Consider the following 14492-nt stretch of genomic DNA (forward strand, 5'->3'; position numbering starts at 1 on the left):
AAACATCAAGGTATCTAAAATGTTTAAAAAAGTAGGGAAAAAAATAAACAACTTTGTATAAATGTCATTACTTAGCATTTATATTCAAAGTACAGACTTAATTTTGGAAGTTTTTTTATTTTCTTTCATCAATACTTAAGAGTCAGAAACAAAGAAAAGCTTCACCTGTGGATACTGGCCTACTGTATTTGGAAATGCTCTTTCAAACTTCTTCACCATGAGGTTTGACAAGACTAAAACAGACTATTTAAAGATCTTGGCCAGCAACAATGTAAGAAAATTCCTTTCCTTAGAAAAAGTACCAAGTCCATAAAACTGAGAGAAAGGATCATGAACTTTGAGACTCTTCTAAATATACCAAAGATTTCCTTGTGAGACTAAAAGCATGTACCCGCCAGTAATGCCAATTATAAGCTCTCGGGAAGACATCAGGGACAACTTACTTAATTTATTTTCACTAGTAAATCAATTCTACTAATGATAATCACAAATGGTAAATAAAGTAATCAAGAGACTTTACACTTTACATTTTAAAATGTAACCATTTTGGTGAGCAGTAACTTATGTTCTTGGAGTAGTAAAAATTAAAACATGCCATATCCTGTATGGGAAATCACTAAAAATATTCCAACAATTCAATAGCCCTAATAGTCTCTCAAACACCCAAACAGCTGACTTCTCTAATTTACTAATTTTTAATAACATTTAATATAGTCTATTTTGTAGTGAAATTATTTGCATATTAAAATTTAAAGTAATGGTTGCAATGGTTTATTATTAGTTTATTAATTTATTAATATTTCCAGGTTAAGAAAAAATTTTATAATCCTTCACCAAGTATTTTTTATAAAATAAAGTTTTATTATAATGTTAGTTTAGCCAAATAGGTAACCAAGCCACAGTCAGGTACGATATAATCACAACAGATGTACCCATCAATAAGCTCACAATGATCTCAACTGGAATAAAAGCATTTGATGTGACCTTCTTTAAGAAGGTAAATCCTCGGCCAGGCGCAATGGCTCAAGCCTGTAATCCCAACACTTTGGGAGGCCGAGGGGGGCAGATCACAAGGTCAGGAGTTCAAGACCAGTCTGGCCAATATGGTGAAACCTCGTCTCTACTAAAAATACAAAAATTAGCTGGGTACGGTGGCAGGTGCCTGTAGTCCCAGCTACTTGGGAGGCTAAGGCAGGAGAATCACTTGAACCCAGGAGGCAGAGGTTGCAGTGAGCCAAGATTGCACCACTGCACTCCAGGCTGAGCAACAGAGCATGAATCTGTCTCCCAAAAGAAAAAAAAAAAAAAAAAGGTAAATCCTTAATTCTATCTATACTAGGGATAGACGAACTCTAATTCTTTTTTTATTTTTTTGTAGAGATGGGGTCTCACCATGTTGCCCAGGCTGGTGTTGAACTCCTGGGCTCAGTGATCCTCCCACCTTGGCCTCCCAAAGTGGGAACTTAAATCTATCTATGTTGTTCTAATTTTTATTAGAAGAAACCTAAACATTTGAATTTAAACAATTTTATATGCTTAATATTACAATGTCAAAATAAATGCCTTGGGGGAGGGCCTTTGGCTAAAATTATCACATTTATATATACTTCCTTCTTTTGGGGGGGGGCGGGGGGCGAGGGGAGACGGATTCTCGCTCTGTTGCCCAGGCTGGAGTGTAGCGGCGCGATCTCGGCTCACTGCAAGCTCCACCTCCCAGGTTCACGCCATTCTCTTGCCTCAGCCTCCCGAGTAGCTGGGACTACAGGCACCCACCACCACGCCTGGCTAATTTTTTGTACTTTTAGTAGAGATGGGGTTTTACCAAGTTAGCCAGGTTGGTCTCGATCTCCTGGCCTCATGATCCACCCACCTCGGCCTCCCAAAGTGCTGGGATTACAGGTGTGAGCCACTGCACCCGGCCTACTTATTTATTAAGAAAAATGAGAACGGAAAAAAAAATAAGTACGGTTTTCTGTTATATATGTAAAAAAGGGTGGGACCAGTTGAACAAAAGTTCCCATATTCGGAAGGTGACATACAAAACAAAGGGCAATTTAATTGATTTCCTTCCTTGGCGGGCTTGAAGAATTACTACTGGGCACTTATTTATCCATAAGTACACCTATGTACTTATGGGTAAGTACAATAGGTTTCTTTTTTTTTGATACGGAGTCTTGCTCTGTCGCCCAGGCTGGAGTGCAGTGGCGTGATCTCGGCTCACTGCAAGCTCCGCCTCCTGGGTTCACACCATTCTCCTGCCTCAGCCTCCCGAGTAGCTGGGACTACAGGCTCACACCACCATGCCTGGCTAATTTTTTGTATTTTTAGTAGAGACGGGGTTTCACTCTGTTAGCCAGGATGGTCTCAATCTCCTGACCTCGTGATCTGCCCAACTCGGCCTCCCAAAGTGCTGGGATTACAGGCATGAGCCACCACGCCTAGCCCAATGGGTTTCTGACACATGTTGGAAGGACATTCAATTGAGCACAAAATCAAAAAATGTTTGGAAAATAATTTTTTCAAAAATCTTTTATCAGAAATGTTGAATTAAATACCTTATATGCTTATTTATGATATTTGAAAAATAATTACAGAATAACATCCTCAATAAAAAATTCAAACATCTGTCATGGTGTTCTACGACTACCTTTGTATATGTTTTTAAGCAATGAATGTTGCCCTGCTATAGAGCAGTATTATCTGAGGCTGACAAAAACAAATCTGATCGATACATAGAGTACAAGTGACAGCGGCCAAAATGAAAAGTTGAAAAGAGTTCGGTAAAAAAGTACATCCAATATGGAGCTGAAAGTAAGGCTGACTAGAGTGGAGAATTTGGGCTACAAGGGGGCACTGCTACTCATGACTACAGAAGAGGAAGTGGAAGAAAAATTTTTAAAGTAGGGAGGTGAAGTCTAAGCTTTACATACTTGCTACAATGACACACAGTGAAAGTGTCCTAGCCCCCACTTTCATCAGATGGGCAAACATAAGTTCTTCATGAGGGTGTGTGCGTGTGTGCGTGTGCGTGTGTGTGTGTGTGTGTGTGTATTTGTTTTGTTAAGCAAGAAGTAGAAAATGTGTGATAAAGGCAAACTCTGGCAAGCAAATGTCAGAATTAAATCCCAAGATCAGTCTAAGTTTCAAAATTGAGCATCCAACTACTCAGTACCATTTTTCTTGATTTAGGATAGGGTGGGCCATTCATGACTCCATTTCCTTCTAGTGTCTTCCTGTCTAATCCCTGCCTCATGCTGGAACTCTTAACACAAAGGAGAAAAGGAAAAAACAAAAAGGAGGTAAAGAGGAAAACAAAATGATATGTAAACTGAACATACACAATCCATTCCCATACTTTAGTGTCTTTAAACTAACATTATACCACAATATACGACCAAGAGTTGTATAACATACCCTCCCTGAGCACCAATGATTTGCTGCTCTATGAATGATAAAAGAAATCTTATATTTCTCTCTTGCCATCAGACTTTAAGCAAATCACAACACATCTTAACAGCTTATTTTGAATGTCCCTACTGTGTTATGCATAAAATGATCATTCTAAAACTACAGCAACACAAAAAGTACTTTAATTAAAAGTCTATTAAGTAAATATAAAACATTTCATAAATCTGCTATATCATAAAATTTATTTATAAAAAGGTTTATAATAACACATAATAGAGAAAGTTTTTTCACTTCCATTCTATCCTTTAATTGTAGCTGAAAAACGCCTTTAGTTTGAACTCACCCATTATGGCAAATAGCTCAAAAATTTGAAAATTAGGAAAATGGTTCTCCCATCAGCATTCTTTATGGCCTGAGAAGATAAAACAGATTAACATATTAATAAAAAGAAACATAAAAGGAGCCAGGAAAAGAAAAAAAAGGTCAGTATAAATATTACTAATGAAAAATATACAATATGAATACTTTACACATTTTGCTAGGGGGAGGTGTTTTATATTGAAGGTTGATCATGTGGGCACCCCCTTGCCTAACACATACCAAAATTCCAGACTCCCAGAAGAAAAGCAGGTATTCAGCATAAACCATAGTGTTTGTACAAACCATTATCAGTTGGAGGCAGGAACCCTCCTGAAATCCAAGTTCTCAGGTGTCAGCCAAAGGCTGACTCCTAAGCAGGCCTTCTAAAAATAAGCAATCAGGCCCGCTACATTAACTCTTTTTCTATATAAGCAGCAATAGGAAACTAATATGTTGGTTTAAAAAAAAAACTGCATAAAGCAATAATTATAACTGTGTTGCTGGGTATACAATATATAATAATATAATTCACCTAATATTAACAGCACACAGGAAAGGGAAAGGATAGAGTTACATAAAAGAAAGGTGTTTATGACCAAGTGCAGTGGTTCATGCCATAATCCCAGCACTCTGGCAGGCCTAGGCAGGCGGATTGCTTGAGCCCAGGAGTTCGAGACCAGCCTGTCCAACACGGCGAAACCCCATCTATACAAAAAAATACAAAAATTAGCCGGGTGCAGTAGTGCATGCCTGTAGTTCCCAGCTACTTGGGAGGCTTGAGGTGGGAGGATCACTTGAGTCTGGGAGGTTGAGGTTGCAATGAGCTGTGGCACTCCAGTCTGGGCGACACAGCAAGACTGTCTAGGAAAAAAAAAAAAAGTGTTTGTATACCATTGCAATTAAGCTGATATTAACTCAAACTATGTTATTACAAGATGTTAACTGTAATCCCCAGGTCAACTAGAAAATAAGATGAAAAATATGAGTGCCAACATGACACTATGAATGGAAAATTCCACAAACCTGACCTCATGTGATATGTCACAGTCAAAAGGCACATGCACAACTCACAGTTTATTCAGCACCCCCCAGGAGAAGAAAGATCCTACCAGCCCCTTCCACTGCAATATATCTTTTCCATGCATGCCCAAATTCCCCCATGCAAGAGGCCTACAAGGGTAATAAAATAGAAACTTTGTTTCAGACACAAAATTATTTAAAATATTGTTGGCTAGTACAGTGGCTCACACTTATAATACTAGCAATTTGGGGGGGCCAAGGTGGGAGGATCACGTGAGCCCAGGAGTTTGAGACCAGCCTGGGCAACATAGGGAAACTCCCATTTCTACCAAAAAAAAAAAAAAAGATTTAAAAAAGAAAATGCCAGGTGTGGTGGTGCATGCCTGTAGTCCCAGCTAATTGGAAGGCTAAAGTGGGAAGACTGCTTGAGCCAGGGAGGTCAAGGCTGCAGTGCACTATGATTGTACTCCAGCCTGTGTGATAGAGCGAGGCCCTGTCTTGAAAACAATTAAAAAATTGTATAAAATTACCTTTAGCTATATGAATAAGATGTATATGAAACATAAAAGAATCTCATGTTTAGACTTGGGTCCCATTCCCAAGATACCTCACTATGTATATGCAAATATTACAAAACATGAAAAAATCCAAAAAACTTCTGGTCCCAAACATTTTGACCGGAATACGTTGCCTACAATAGACACACTTTTTTTTTTTTTTTTTTTTGGCAGGGTCTTGCTCTCTTTCCCACACTGAGGTACACTGGCATGATCACAGCTCACTGCAGCCCTGATCTGCCAGGCTCAAGCAATCCTCCCACCTCAGCACCCCCGAGTAGATGGGACTACAGGTGCATGCTATCACACCCAGCTGATTTTTAGTAAAAGATTTTGTACAGATTACTCAGGCTGGTCTCAAGCTCCTGGGCTAAAGTGATCCTCCCAGTTTGGCCTCCCTAAGTGCTGTGACTACGAACCACAACACCTGGTCCACATTTTAAATTTAAAGACAAAATAGGTTGACAGTAAAAGGATAGAAAAAGATATACTATGCAAACAGTAGTCAAAACAGACCTGCAGTGGCAACACCACTATCAGGCAAAAGAGATTATGACACAAAAATTGTTGTGACAAACAGCATTTTACAATGAAAGATAGCCAATACATCAAAAAGATATAGCAATTATAAACTTATATGTACCTAACAACAGAGTCACAAAATACGCAATGCAAAAAAGTATAAAATTCAAGGAAGAAACACATAATTCAAAAATAAAAGTTGGAGATTTCAATGCCCTGCATTCAATAACGGATAAAATAAGTAGACAGAAAATCAATGAGGAAATACAAGACTTGTACAACACTATAAACTACTAGGCTTAACAAACACCTACAGAATAATCAACCTCAAAACAGCAGAATATACATTCTTCTCAAATACATATAGAACATTTCCAAAACAGACCAAATATTAGGTAATAAAGCAAATCTCAGTAACTACATGGATTGAAATCACACAAAGTGTGTTCCCTGACAAAAATGCAATAAAATTAGAAATTGGCAACATAAGGATATCTGGAAAATTCACAAATATGTGAAAATTAAAAAACATACTCAAAAATAATCAGTGGGTCACTAGAAGGCATAAGGAAAATTAGAAAATACTTTGAGATAAACAAAAATGAAAATACATCAAAACAAAATTTATTGGATGCATCTAAAGATAAAATTTATAACTGTAAATATTTACATTGACAAACAAGAAGGATGTCAAATCAATAACCTAACCTTTGACCTTAAAATACTAGAAGATGAGGAATAATTTAAATCTGAAACAAGCTAAAGGAATAGGGAGTAGAAAATAAAAATGCCACTGAAATTTAAAAAAATCAATAAAACAAAAATTGGCCCTTTGAAAAGATCAAGAAAACTAACAAACTTTTAGCTAGACTAATCAAAAAAAGAAGAGGGAAAACACAAATAACTAAATTCAAGAATTAAAAAGGGAGCATTACACCAACCTTTCAGAAATAAAAAGGATAAGAGAATACTGTTAACAACTATACATCAACAAATTAATGACTTAAATGACATAGACAAATTCCTAAAAAGAAACTACCCAAATTGACTCATCAAGAAGAAATTAAGAATTTGAACAGACCTATAAAAAGTAAAAAGACTAAATTAGAAAAGAAAAATTTCTCACAAATAAAAGCCCTGGACCAGATCACTTCAAACATTTACAGAATTTACAAAAACTGTTCAAAAAAAAAAAAAAAATAGAAGGAACACTTCCCAATTCATTGTGAAGCCAGTATTACTCCAATAACAAAACCAGACAAAGCCATCACAAGATGAGAAAACTAAAGATCAATATCTCATCAATATAGATGCAAAAATCCTCAATAAAATACTCGCAAACCTAACCTAGAACATTAAAAAACAAATTATATACCATGCACATTTGGGATATATCCAACAAAATCAAGGTTGGTACAGCACATAAAATCCAATCCATGTAAAAAACCACATTAACGAAACAAAGAACAAAAACCAGCCAGGCACAGTGGCTCATGCCTGTAATCCCAGCACTTTGGGAGGCTGAGGCACGCAGATCACCTGAGGTCAGGAGTTCGAAACCAGCCTGGCCAACATGGTGAAACCCTGCCTCTACTAAAAATACAAAAATTAGCCAGGCATGGTGATGGGCACCTATAATCCCAGCTACTTGGGAGGCTGAGGCAGGAGAATCCCTTGAACCCGGGAGGCAGAGGTTGGCAGCGAGCAGAGCTCATGCTGCACTATAGTCTAGCCTTTGCGACAGAGTGAGACTCTGTCTCAAGGAAAAAAAGAAAAAAAAAAAAAGAACAAAAACCAAATCATCTCAAAACATACAGAAAACGTGCCAAAATTCAACACCCTTTTACACTCAAAAGATAACAAACAGAAGAGGACATAATCAAGTTGATTATGGTGAAAAACTTCATGGTGAAAAACAGGATACATTCCCAGTAAGGCCAGGAACAATACAGGGATGTCCACTCTTGCCACACATCTATTTAATATTGTACTAGAGGTTCTAGTCAGAAGATGAGGCAAGAAAATGAAATAAACAGAATTCAGATTGGATAAGAAGTAAAACTATACCCATTTGCAAGTGACATAATCTTAGATACAGGAAACCATAAGAAATTAACAAAAACAGTATTAGAACCAATAAACACGTTCAGCACAGATGCAGGATACAAGGTCAACATTCAAAAATCAATTATATTTCTATACATTAGCAATAAACATTCTAGAAATAAAATTAAGAAATCAATTTCATTTATAATAGCACCAAAAAAAATAAAGTACTTAGGAACATATTTAACAACAAAAAAATGCAGCTTGCACCCTAAAAACTACAAAACACTGTTGAAAGAAATTAAAGTAGACCTAAATATACAGAAAGACATCCCATATTCATGAATGGGAAAACAATATCTTTAAGATATCAATACTCCCAAAGTTATCTACAGATTCAATGAACTCTCTATCAAAATTCCAATGGCCTCTTTTAGCAGAAATGGAAAAGCTGATCCTTAAATTCATATGAAACTGCAATAGGCCCTGAATAGCCACAACAATACTGAAAAAGAAAAATAAAGATGCTCGATATCATCTGTCATCAGGGAAATGCCAATAAAAATCAAAATGACATACTACCTCACATCCAGTAGGATGGCTATAATCAAAAAGACAGACAATGACAGGTGGTAATGAAGATGTGAAGAAATACGAGCCACTGTTTCTGCTTCTATTGTATATACCCAAGAGAACCGAAAGCATACAACCACACAAAACCCTGTACATTCAATGCAGCACTATTCATAAGAATACAAATGTCCATCAACTGATGAAGAGATAAACATGTCCTATATCCATATGATGAAATATTATTGACCATGTGTGGTGGCTTACAGATTACATCTGTAATCCCAGCACTTTGGGAAGCTGAGGTGGTTGGATCACTTGAGGTCAGGAGTTTGAGACCAGTCTGGCCAATGTGGTGAAACCCTATCTCTACTAAAAATACAAAAATTAGCCGGGCGTGGTGGCAGCAGCCTGTAATCCCAGCTACTCAGGAGGCTGAGGCAGAAGAATCGCTTGAACATGGGAGGCAGATGTTGCAGTGAGCCCAGATCACGCCACTACACTCCAGCCTGGACAACAGAGTGAGACTCCATCTCCAATCAATCAATCAATCAATCAATCAATCAATAAATATTCAGTCATTAAAAAGAATAAAGTACCATGCTCCAACATGGACAAATTTATGCTAAGTGGAATAAGCCAGATTTTTAAAAAGTCCCATATTCCACTTACATGAAATGTCTAGAATAGCAAATCTACAGAGACTGAAAGTAGATTAGTGATTTCCTAAAGCCAGGGTATGGGAAATGGGGAATGACTGTGAATGAGTGTGAAGTATCTTTTGGGGGATGAGGAAATGTTCTGGAGTTAGGCAGTGGTGATGGTTGCACAACTTTGTGAATAAATGAAAGATTACTGAATTGTAGTATTTAAAAGGGTGAATTTCATAGTATGCAAATTATATCTGAAAAAGGAAGGAAGGGAGAAAGGAAGGAATCAAAATAGAAGTGGCAGGTTCTATGAATAACTAGAGATCATTTGCTCACCTAGAGAAGCAACTGCCTCAGCTCCAGTCAATAGCTGCTACAGAAGTTTGGGCTCAGTATTATCAGATATGCTGGTTTTTCAAAAAGCCCTAATCCAAATTTTAATGTGAGATCTCCCCAATTTCAAGTATTAGCAACTAATTCAAATTTTTACAAAAACAACCATGTTATCTATCCTTGCATGCTGCCATTTTGTAAGCACTGACAACTTTAATTTCTTTTTAGTTATATTATTTTCAAATGTCAAGTAACAAGGAATTATCAAAGAAAAAATGTAAAAATTAGTAACAGAATATAACATAAAACATGAAAGTGTTTCTTTCTTTCTTTTTTTTTTTTTTTTTGAGACAAGGTCTCACTTTGTTGTCCAGGTTAGAGTGCAGTGGCATGATCACCGCCTGCGGCAGCCTCAACTTCCTTGACTCAAGCGATCCTCTTGCTGCAGCCTCTCAAGTAGCTGGGACTACAGGTACGCATCATGCCTGGCTAGTTTTTTTTTTTTTTGTGGATATGGCATCTCACTGTGTTGCCCAGGCTGGTCTCAAACACCTGGGCTCAAGCAATCCTCCTGCCTCGGCCTCTCAAAGTGTTAGGATTACAGGCCATCCAGCCTGGCCTCGAGAAAGTGCTCCTTTCATCATGCCTATCGTACCATTTCAAGAGCAATCACTATATTACCTCAGTTTTTAGGACTTTTAATCAAGACAAATATAAGACTAAATTTTAAACAGCTGAGAAGAAAACATCTAGTCTAAACATCTTATTTTAAAATCTGAGGGCCAAAAAGATAATATAATTTATAAAGCTGGACAAAGCTAAGACTTGAATACCTGTTTCTTATTTCTGACTCAAGTAAACTTTCCATAATGCCATTATCACTCCAATTTACCTTTTGAGGAAACAGCTAGCTGGAATAGGAAATTCTCCTGCCATACATATGCACATAGAGAAAGTCACAAAGTGGTTGGGGAAGTTTTATTTAGTATATTTCTTTCAATAAAAATTTAAATTCTCAACCAAATTTTTCAGGTGGTTTTGTTTTGTTTTCTGAGACAGGGTCTTGCATGGTCACCCAGGCTGATGTGCAGTGGTACTATCACGGCTCACTGCAGCCTCAACCTCCCGGGCTTAAGCAATTCTTCCACCTCAGCCTACAGCATTTGCTACCACGCCCAGCTAATTTTCTGTAGAGATGGAGTTTTGCCATGCTGCCCTGATGTCTGCAAGTACCAATCCCCACTGTACGGCTGAGGAATCAGAGTATGACTGAGATACAGCTGATTCAGAGGAGGTAATTGCAAAATGAGCCTAAAACATCTCATTGAACCAGAAAGAAAGTACACAAAGATTATGGGGACATGTCAAAAGGCCACAGGCACAACTTGAAGGGGATTCACTAATCAAATATGGGACAATTTGAGCATCAAAATAAAAATAATGTTGGATTACAGGCCCACTGAATAGAAAAATGAAACAATGAAGTTGGGCCCAATAGCTATAATCTCAGCTACTCAGGAGACTGAGGCAGGAGGATCACTTCAGCCCAGGAGTTTGTATCCCACCAGGGCGACATGGCAAGCTCCCATCTCCTGAAACAAAAACAAAAACAAAAAAAAAAAAAAAAAAGAAAGAAAGAAGAAAACCATGAGTCCATAAAAACAAAAACAAACAAATAAATCAACAATGGGAGGAAGAGAAAGCTTTTTCTTACAGTAGAATGTCAACTAATGAATGTAATAAAATTAGAAAGACCACCATTCAGCAATCATCAATAGAAATAATTAAGTAATAATTCAACCAAGAAAAATCAACAAATGCTAAAGCTAGTGAATGAAAAGTGTGATGAGGAATGAGTTACTTAGTTTCAACACACCATCTCCAAAAAATAATCATTTCCACTCATTTTTCAAAGGAAAAAAAAGTACCCTTTTTAGTGTAGAAACCCAGCAGACACACACAAAAAAAAGCTTAGTCAAGTGATCCATGTTAAGATCATCAGTAATAGGCAAATTAAAATCATGTACCTAACTAGCCTGACTTCAATTTTTAAAAATTAAAAAAAAGTGCCAACTGGTAAGATAACACTGAGAAGAATACCACATCACCTCTGTGATATTGCTTCCAAAAATTGATAACCTGAATTGATTCATAGGGAAGCATTAGACAAATCCCAATTGAGAAATAATCTAAGAATTAACTGCTCTGTAAACCTCAAAACTGTCGAAATCATGAAAGTCAAGGAAACATTATGGCTGTTCTGGATTGAAATACATCAAAAAGACACAACTAAATGCAAATTATAATCCTGATTGAATTATTTTCCTAAAATGAGCATTATTGGGACTACTGGCAAAACTTGAATGGGTTCTGTGGATTAGATGATATAATTCTATCAATGCTAACCTCCTGATTTTGACAGTTGGATTCTGGATATGTAGAAAAATGTCCTTATTGATAGCAATTACAAACTAAAATGTTGTGGGGTGATGGGACCTCATGTTAGCAAGTTACTCTCAAATAATCAAAACAAATTTCTTTATACTGGTTTTGCAACTTCTGGAACTTAAAATTATTTCAGAAGAAAAAAATTTTAAAAACAAAAACAAAGTGAAAAAAAATCTATTCTTCTCCAGTCTTATCAAGAAGCATCTCTACTTTTCCAATTGCTCAAAACAAAAATTTTGAGATAGGCTTGACTCCTCTCATGCTCTCACCTTATATTCCAATCCATTAGCAAATCCCATTAGCTTTTCCTTAAAAATATATTTCACTACTCCAAGCCATAATCCTCTCTTGCTTGCATGGATTACTGAAATAGTTTCATATCTGATCAACTTGGTTTTACTCCAAACTCTAATATAACTCATTTTCTGTATAACAATAAGGATCATCCTTTTAAAAAGTAAGTCAGAGAATGTTAATGCTATCTCTCTGTCAGAAAGTACTGGTAGTTTCTCTACTTTGAATAAATTCCAAAGTCCTTGCCATGGCTTACTTCATATAATCTTGACTTCCCTACTTTTTTTTTTTCTTTTTTGAGACAGGGTCTTGCTTTGTCACCCAGGCTAGAGTGCAGTGGCACAATCATGGCTCACTGCAGCCTTCACCTCCTGGGCTCAAGTGATACTCCCACCTCAGCTGCCCAAGTAGCTGATACTATAGGTATGCACCACCATGCCCAGCTAATTTTTGTATTTTCTGTAGAGACAGGGTTTTGCTATGTTGCCCAGGCTGGTCTTGAACTTCTGGGCACAAGCAATCCACCTGCCTTGGCCTCCTTAAATGCTGGGATTATAGCCGTGAGCCACCACGCCCGGCCAACTTCCCTACTTTTCATGTTATACTCTACTACAGTAAAGGTTATACTACAGAACACTGCTACTTCCGCCAAGACTAACACAATGGATGACCCCATCCCCACCACTGCAAAAAAAAAAAAAAAGAAAAGAAAAAGAAGGCTGTTTAAATACTGGTAAGCTAAAAACATAAATATCCATTACAGCTTCCATGGCAATGCACTCTCATGAGTCTCCATTCTTCACCCCACTTCCCACATCTCACCTGAGTCTGCTTCAGAATCCCTTCTTTCTTGCCTGGCTATTAAATGCCGGTGTAATTTGAAGTTTCATTCTTGCACTACTACTCTTTTCATTCTATTGAGTCTCTTGAGGAAACATCACCTATAAACTAACCCTTAAATCTGTATCTCCAATCTAGACAGAGCTAAGCTTCAAATTCCAAATTATATAAAACTAGTTGTTAGATATTTTAATCCTTGGCCACATGCTTAGGATGGCAAAGCAGTAAATTAAAAAAGAGTGCATGATGACTACCTTGAGTCTTCAGAATGATTATATGATAAAAGTAAATCCCTTATTTGGTAACCCCTTGTATTTATTACACATAGCCAAATATATTTCCTGATTTAGTGAGATACTGAGATGAGGCTCTGGCAATGACTCCCTAATTTTATCTCTTTCACATATAAGATTTCATCATGATTGTCAGACTGTCAGACTGTCAGACCGGAAAACCTCAAAATTCACAGGACACTAGGCAGTGTACTCAGAATGGTGCGGTCTCAAAAGTAGAGAAAAATTATGCTAAACTAAATGCTGCCCTGGTTCTACCTAATGAAACTTAAGAGCAAGACGCAAAGGATCTGTTTCCAAGTAATTTAACTGCTTCCCAAAACATATAAGAATGCAAAAATGTCCAGTGCCCAACAAGGTAGAATTCATAATATATGGTATTGAATCAAAAAGTACCAAGTATGAAGAGAGGCAGGAAAATGTGAGCCAGTGAACTAATAACAGACCCAGATATGACACAAATGATAGAATCAGTACAGTTGTCACAGCTATATTCCATATGTTCAAGCAGATAGAGGGAAGATGCTAAGTAGAGGCATGGAAGATGTTTTTTAAATGAAATTTTTACAGATAAAAAATACAATGCCTAAGATGAAAATTACACTGAATGAAATAAACAACAGTAAATCAGACATTGGAGAAAAAGATTAGTAAACACAATAATAATGACAAAAAATAAAACCGATAAACAACTACAAAAAATGAACAGAGCATAAGCGGGCACTAAGACAAACTGAAAGGAGCCTAATATACATTCAAGTGAAGTTCCCAAATGACAGCAGGGTAAGATAGAATGTATACTTGAAGAAATGCCATAACTGTTCGGAATTTGACAGAAACTATAAACCCATAGATCCAAAATTCTTTATGAACCCAAGGCACAAAAAACTTGAAAAACACTTTACCAAGGTGCATCACAAACTGCTTAAAAGACACATTATACATACAGAAATAGCCAATAGGATGACAGCAGACTTTCTCATCAGGAATAATGCAAACCAGAAGACAGAAAACATCATCATTAAAGTAAAGGTATACCTCAGATATTGCGGGTTCAGTTACAGATGATGGCAATAAGGCAAACATCATAATAAAGTGAATTTTTTTGTTTCCCAATGCATATAAAAGTTATGTTTACAATAATGTGTAGT

At 36.9% G+C, this 14492-nt stretch overlaps 1 protein-coding gene across 1 annotated transcript in view; it reads right to left on the bottom strand.

Moving 5' to 3' along the window:
* The window catches only part of MAP3K2 (mitogen-activated protein kinase kinase kinase 2), a 90269-nt gene that overhangs the window by 38887 nt on the left and 36890 nt on the right, over positions 1-14492 (bottom strand). The window contains exon 2 of the mRNA XM_032145949.2: positions 3752-3820. Within this exon, the coding sequence (XP_032001840.1) occupies positions 3752-3755 (4 nt within the window). The 5' untranslated portion in view covers positions 3756-3820. The remainder of the gene's footprint in view (positions 1-3751; positions 3821-14492) is intronic.

The sequence above is a fragment of the Hylobates moloch genome, unplaced genomic scaffold (genome assembly GCF_009828535.3).
Source record: "Hylobates moloch isolate HMO894 unplaced genomic scaffold, HMol_V3 SCAFFOLD_24, whole genome shotgun sequence".
Classification (NCBI taxonomy): domain Eukaryota; kingdom Metazoa; phylum Chordata; class Mammalia; order Primates; family Hylobatidae; genus Hylobates; species Hylobates moloch.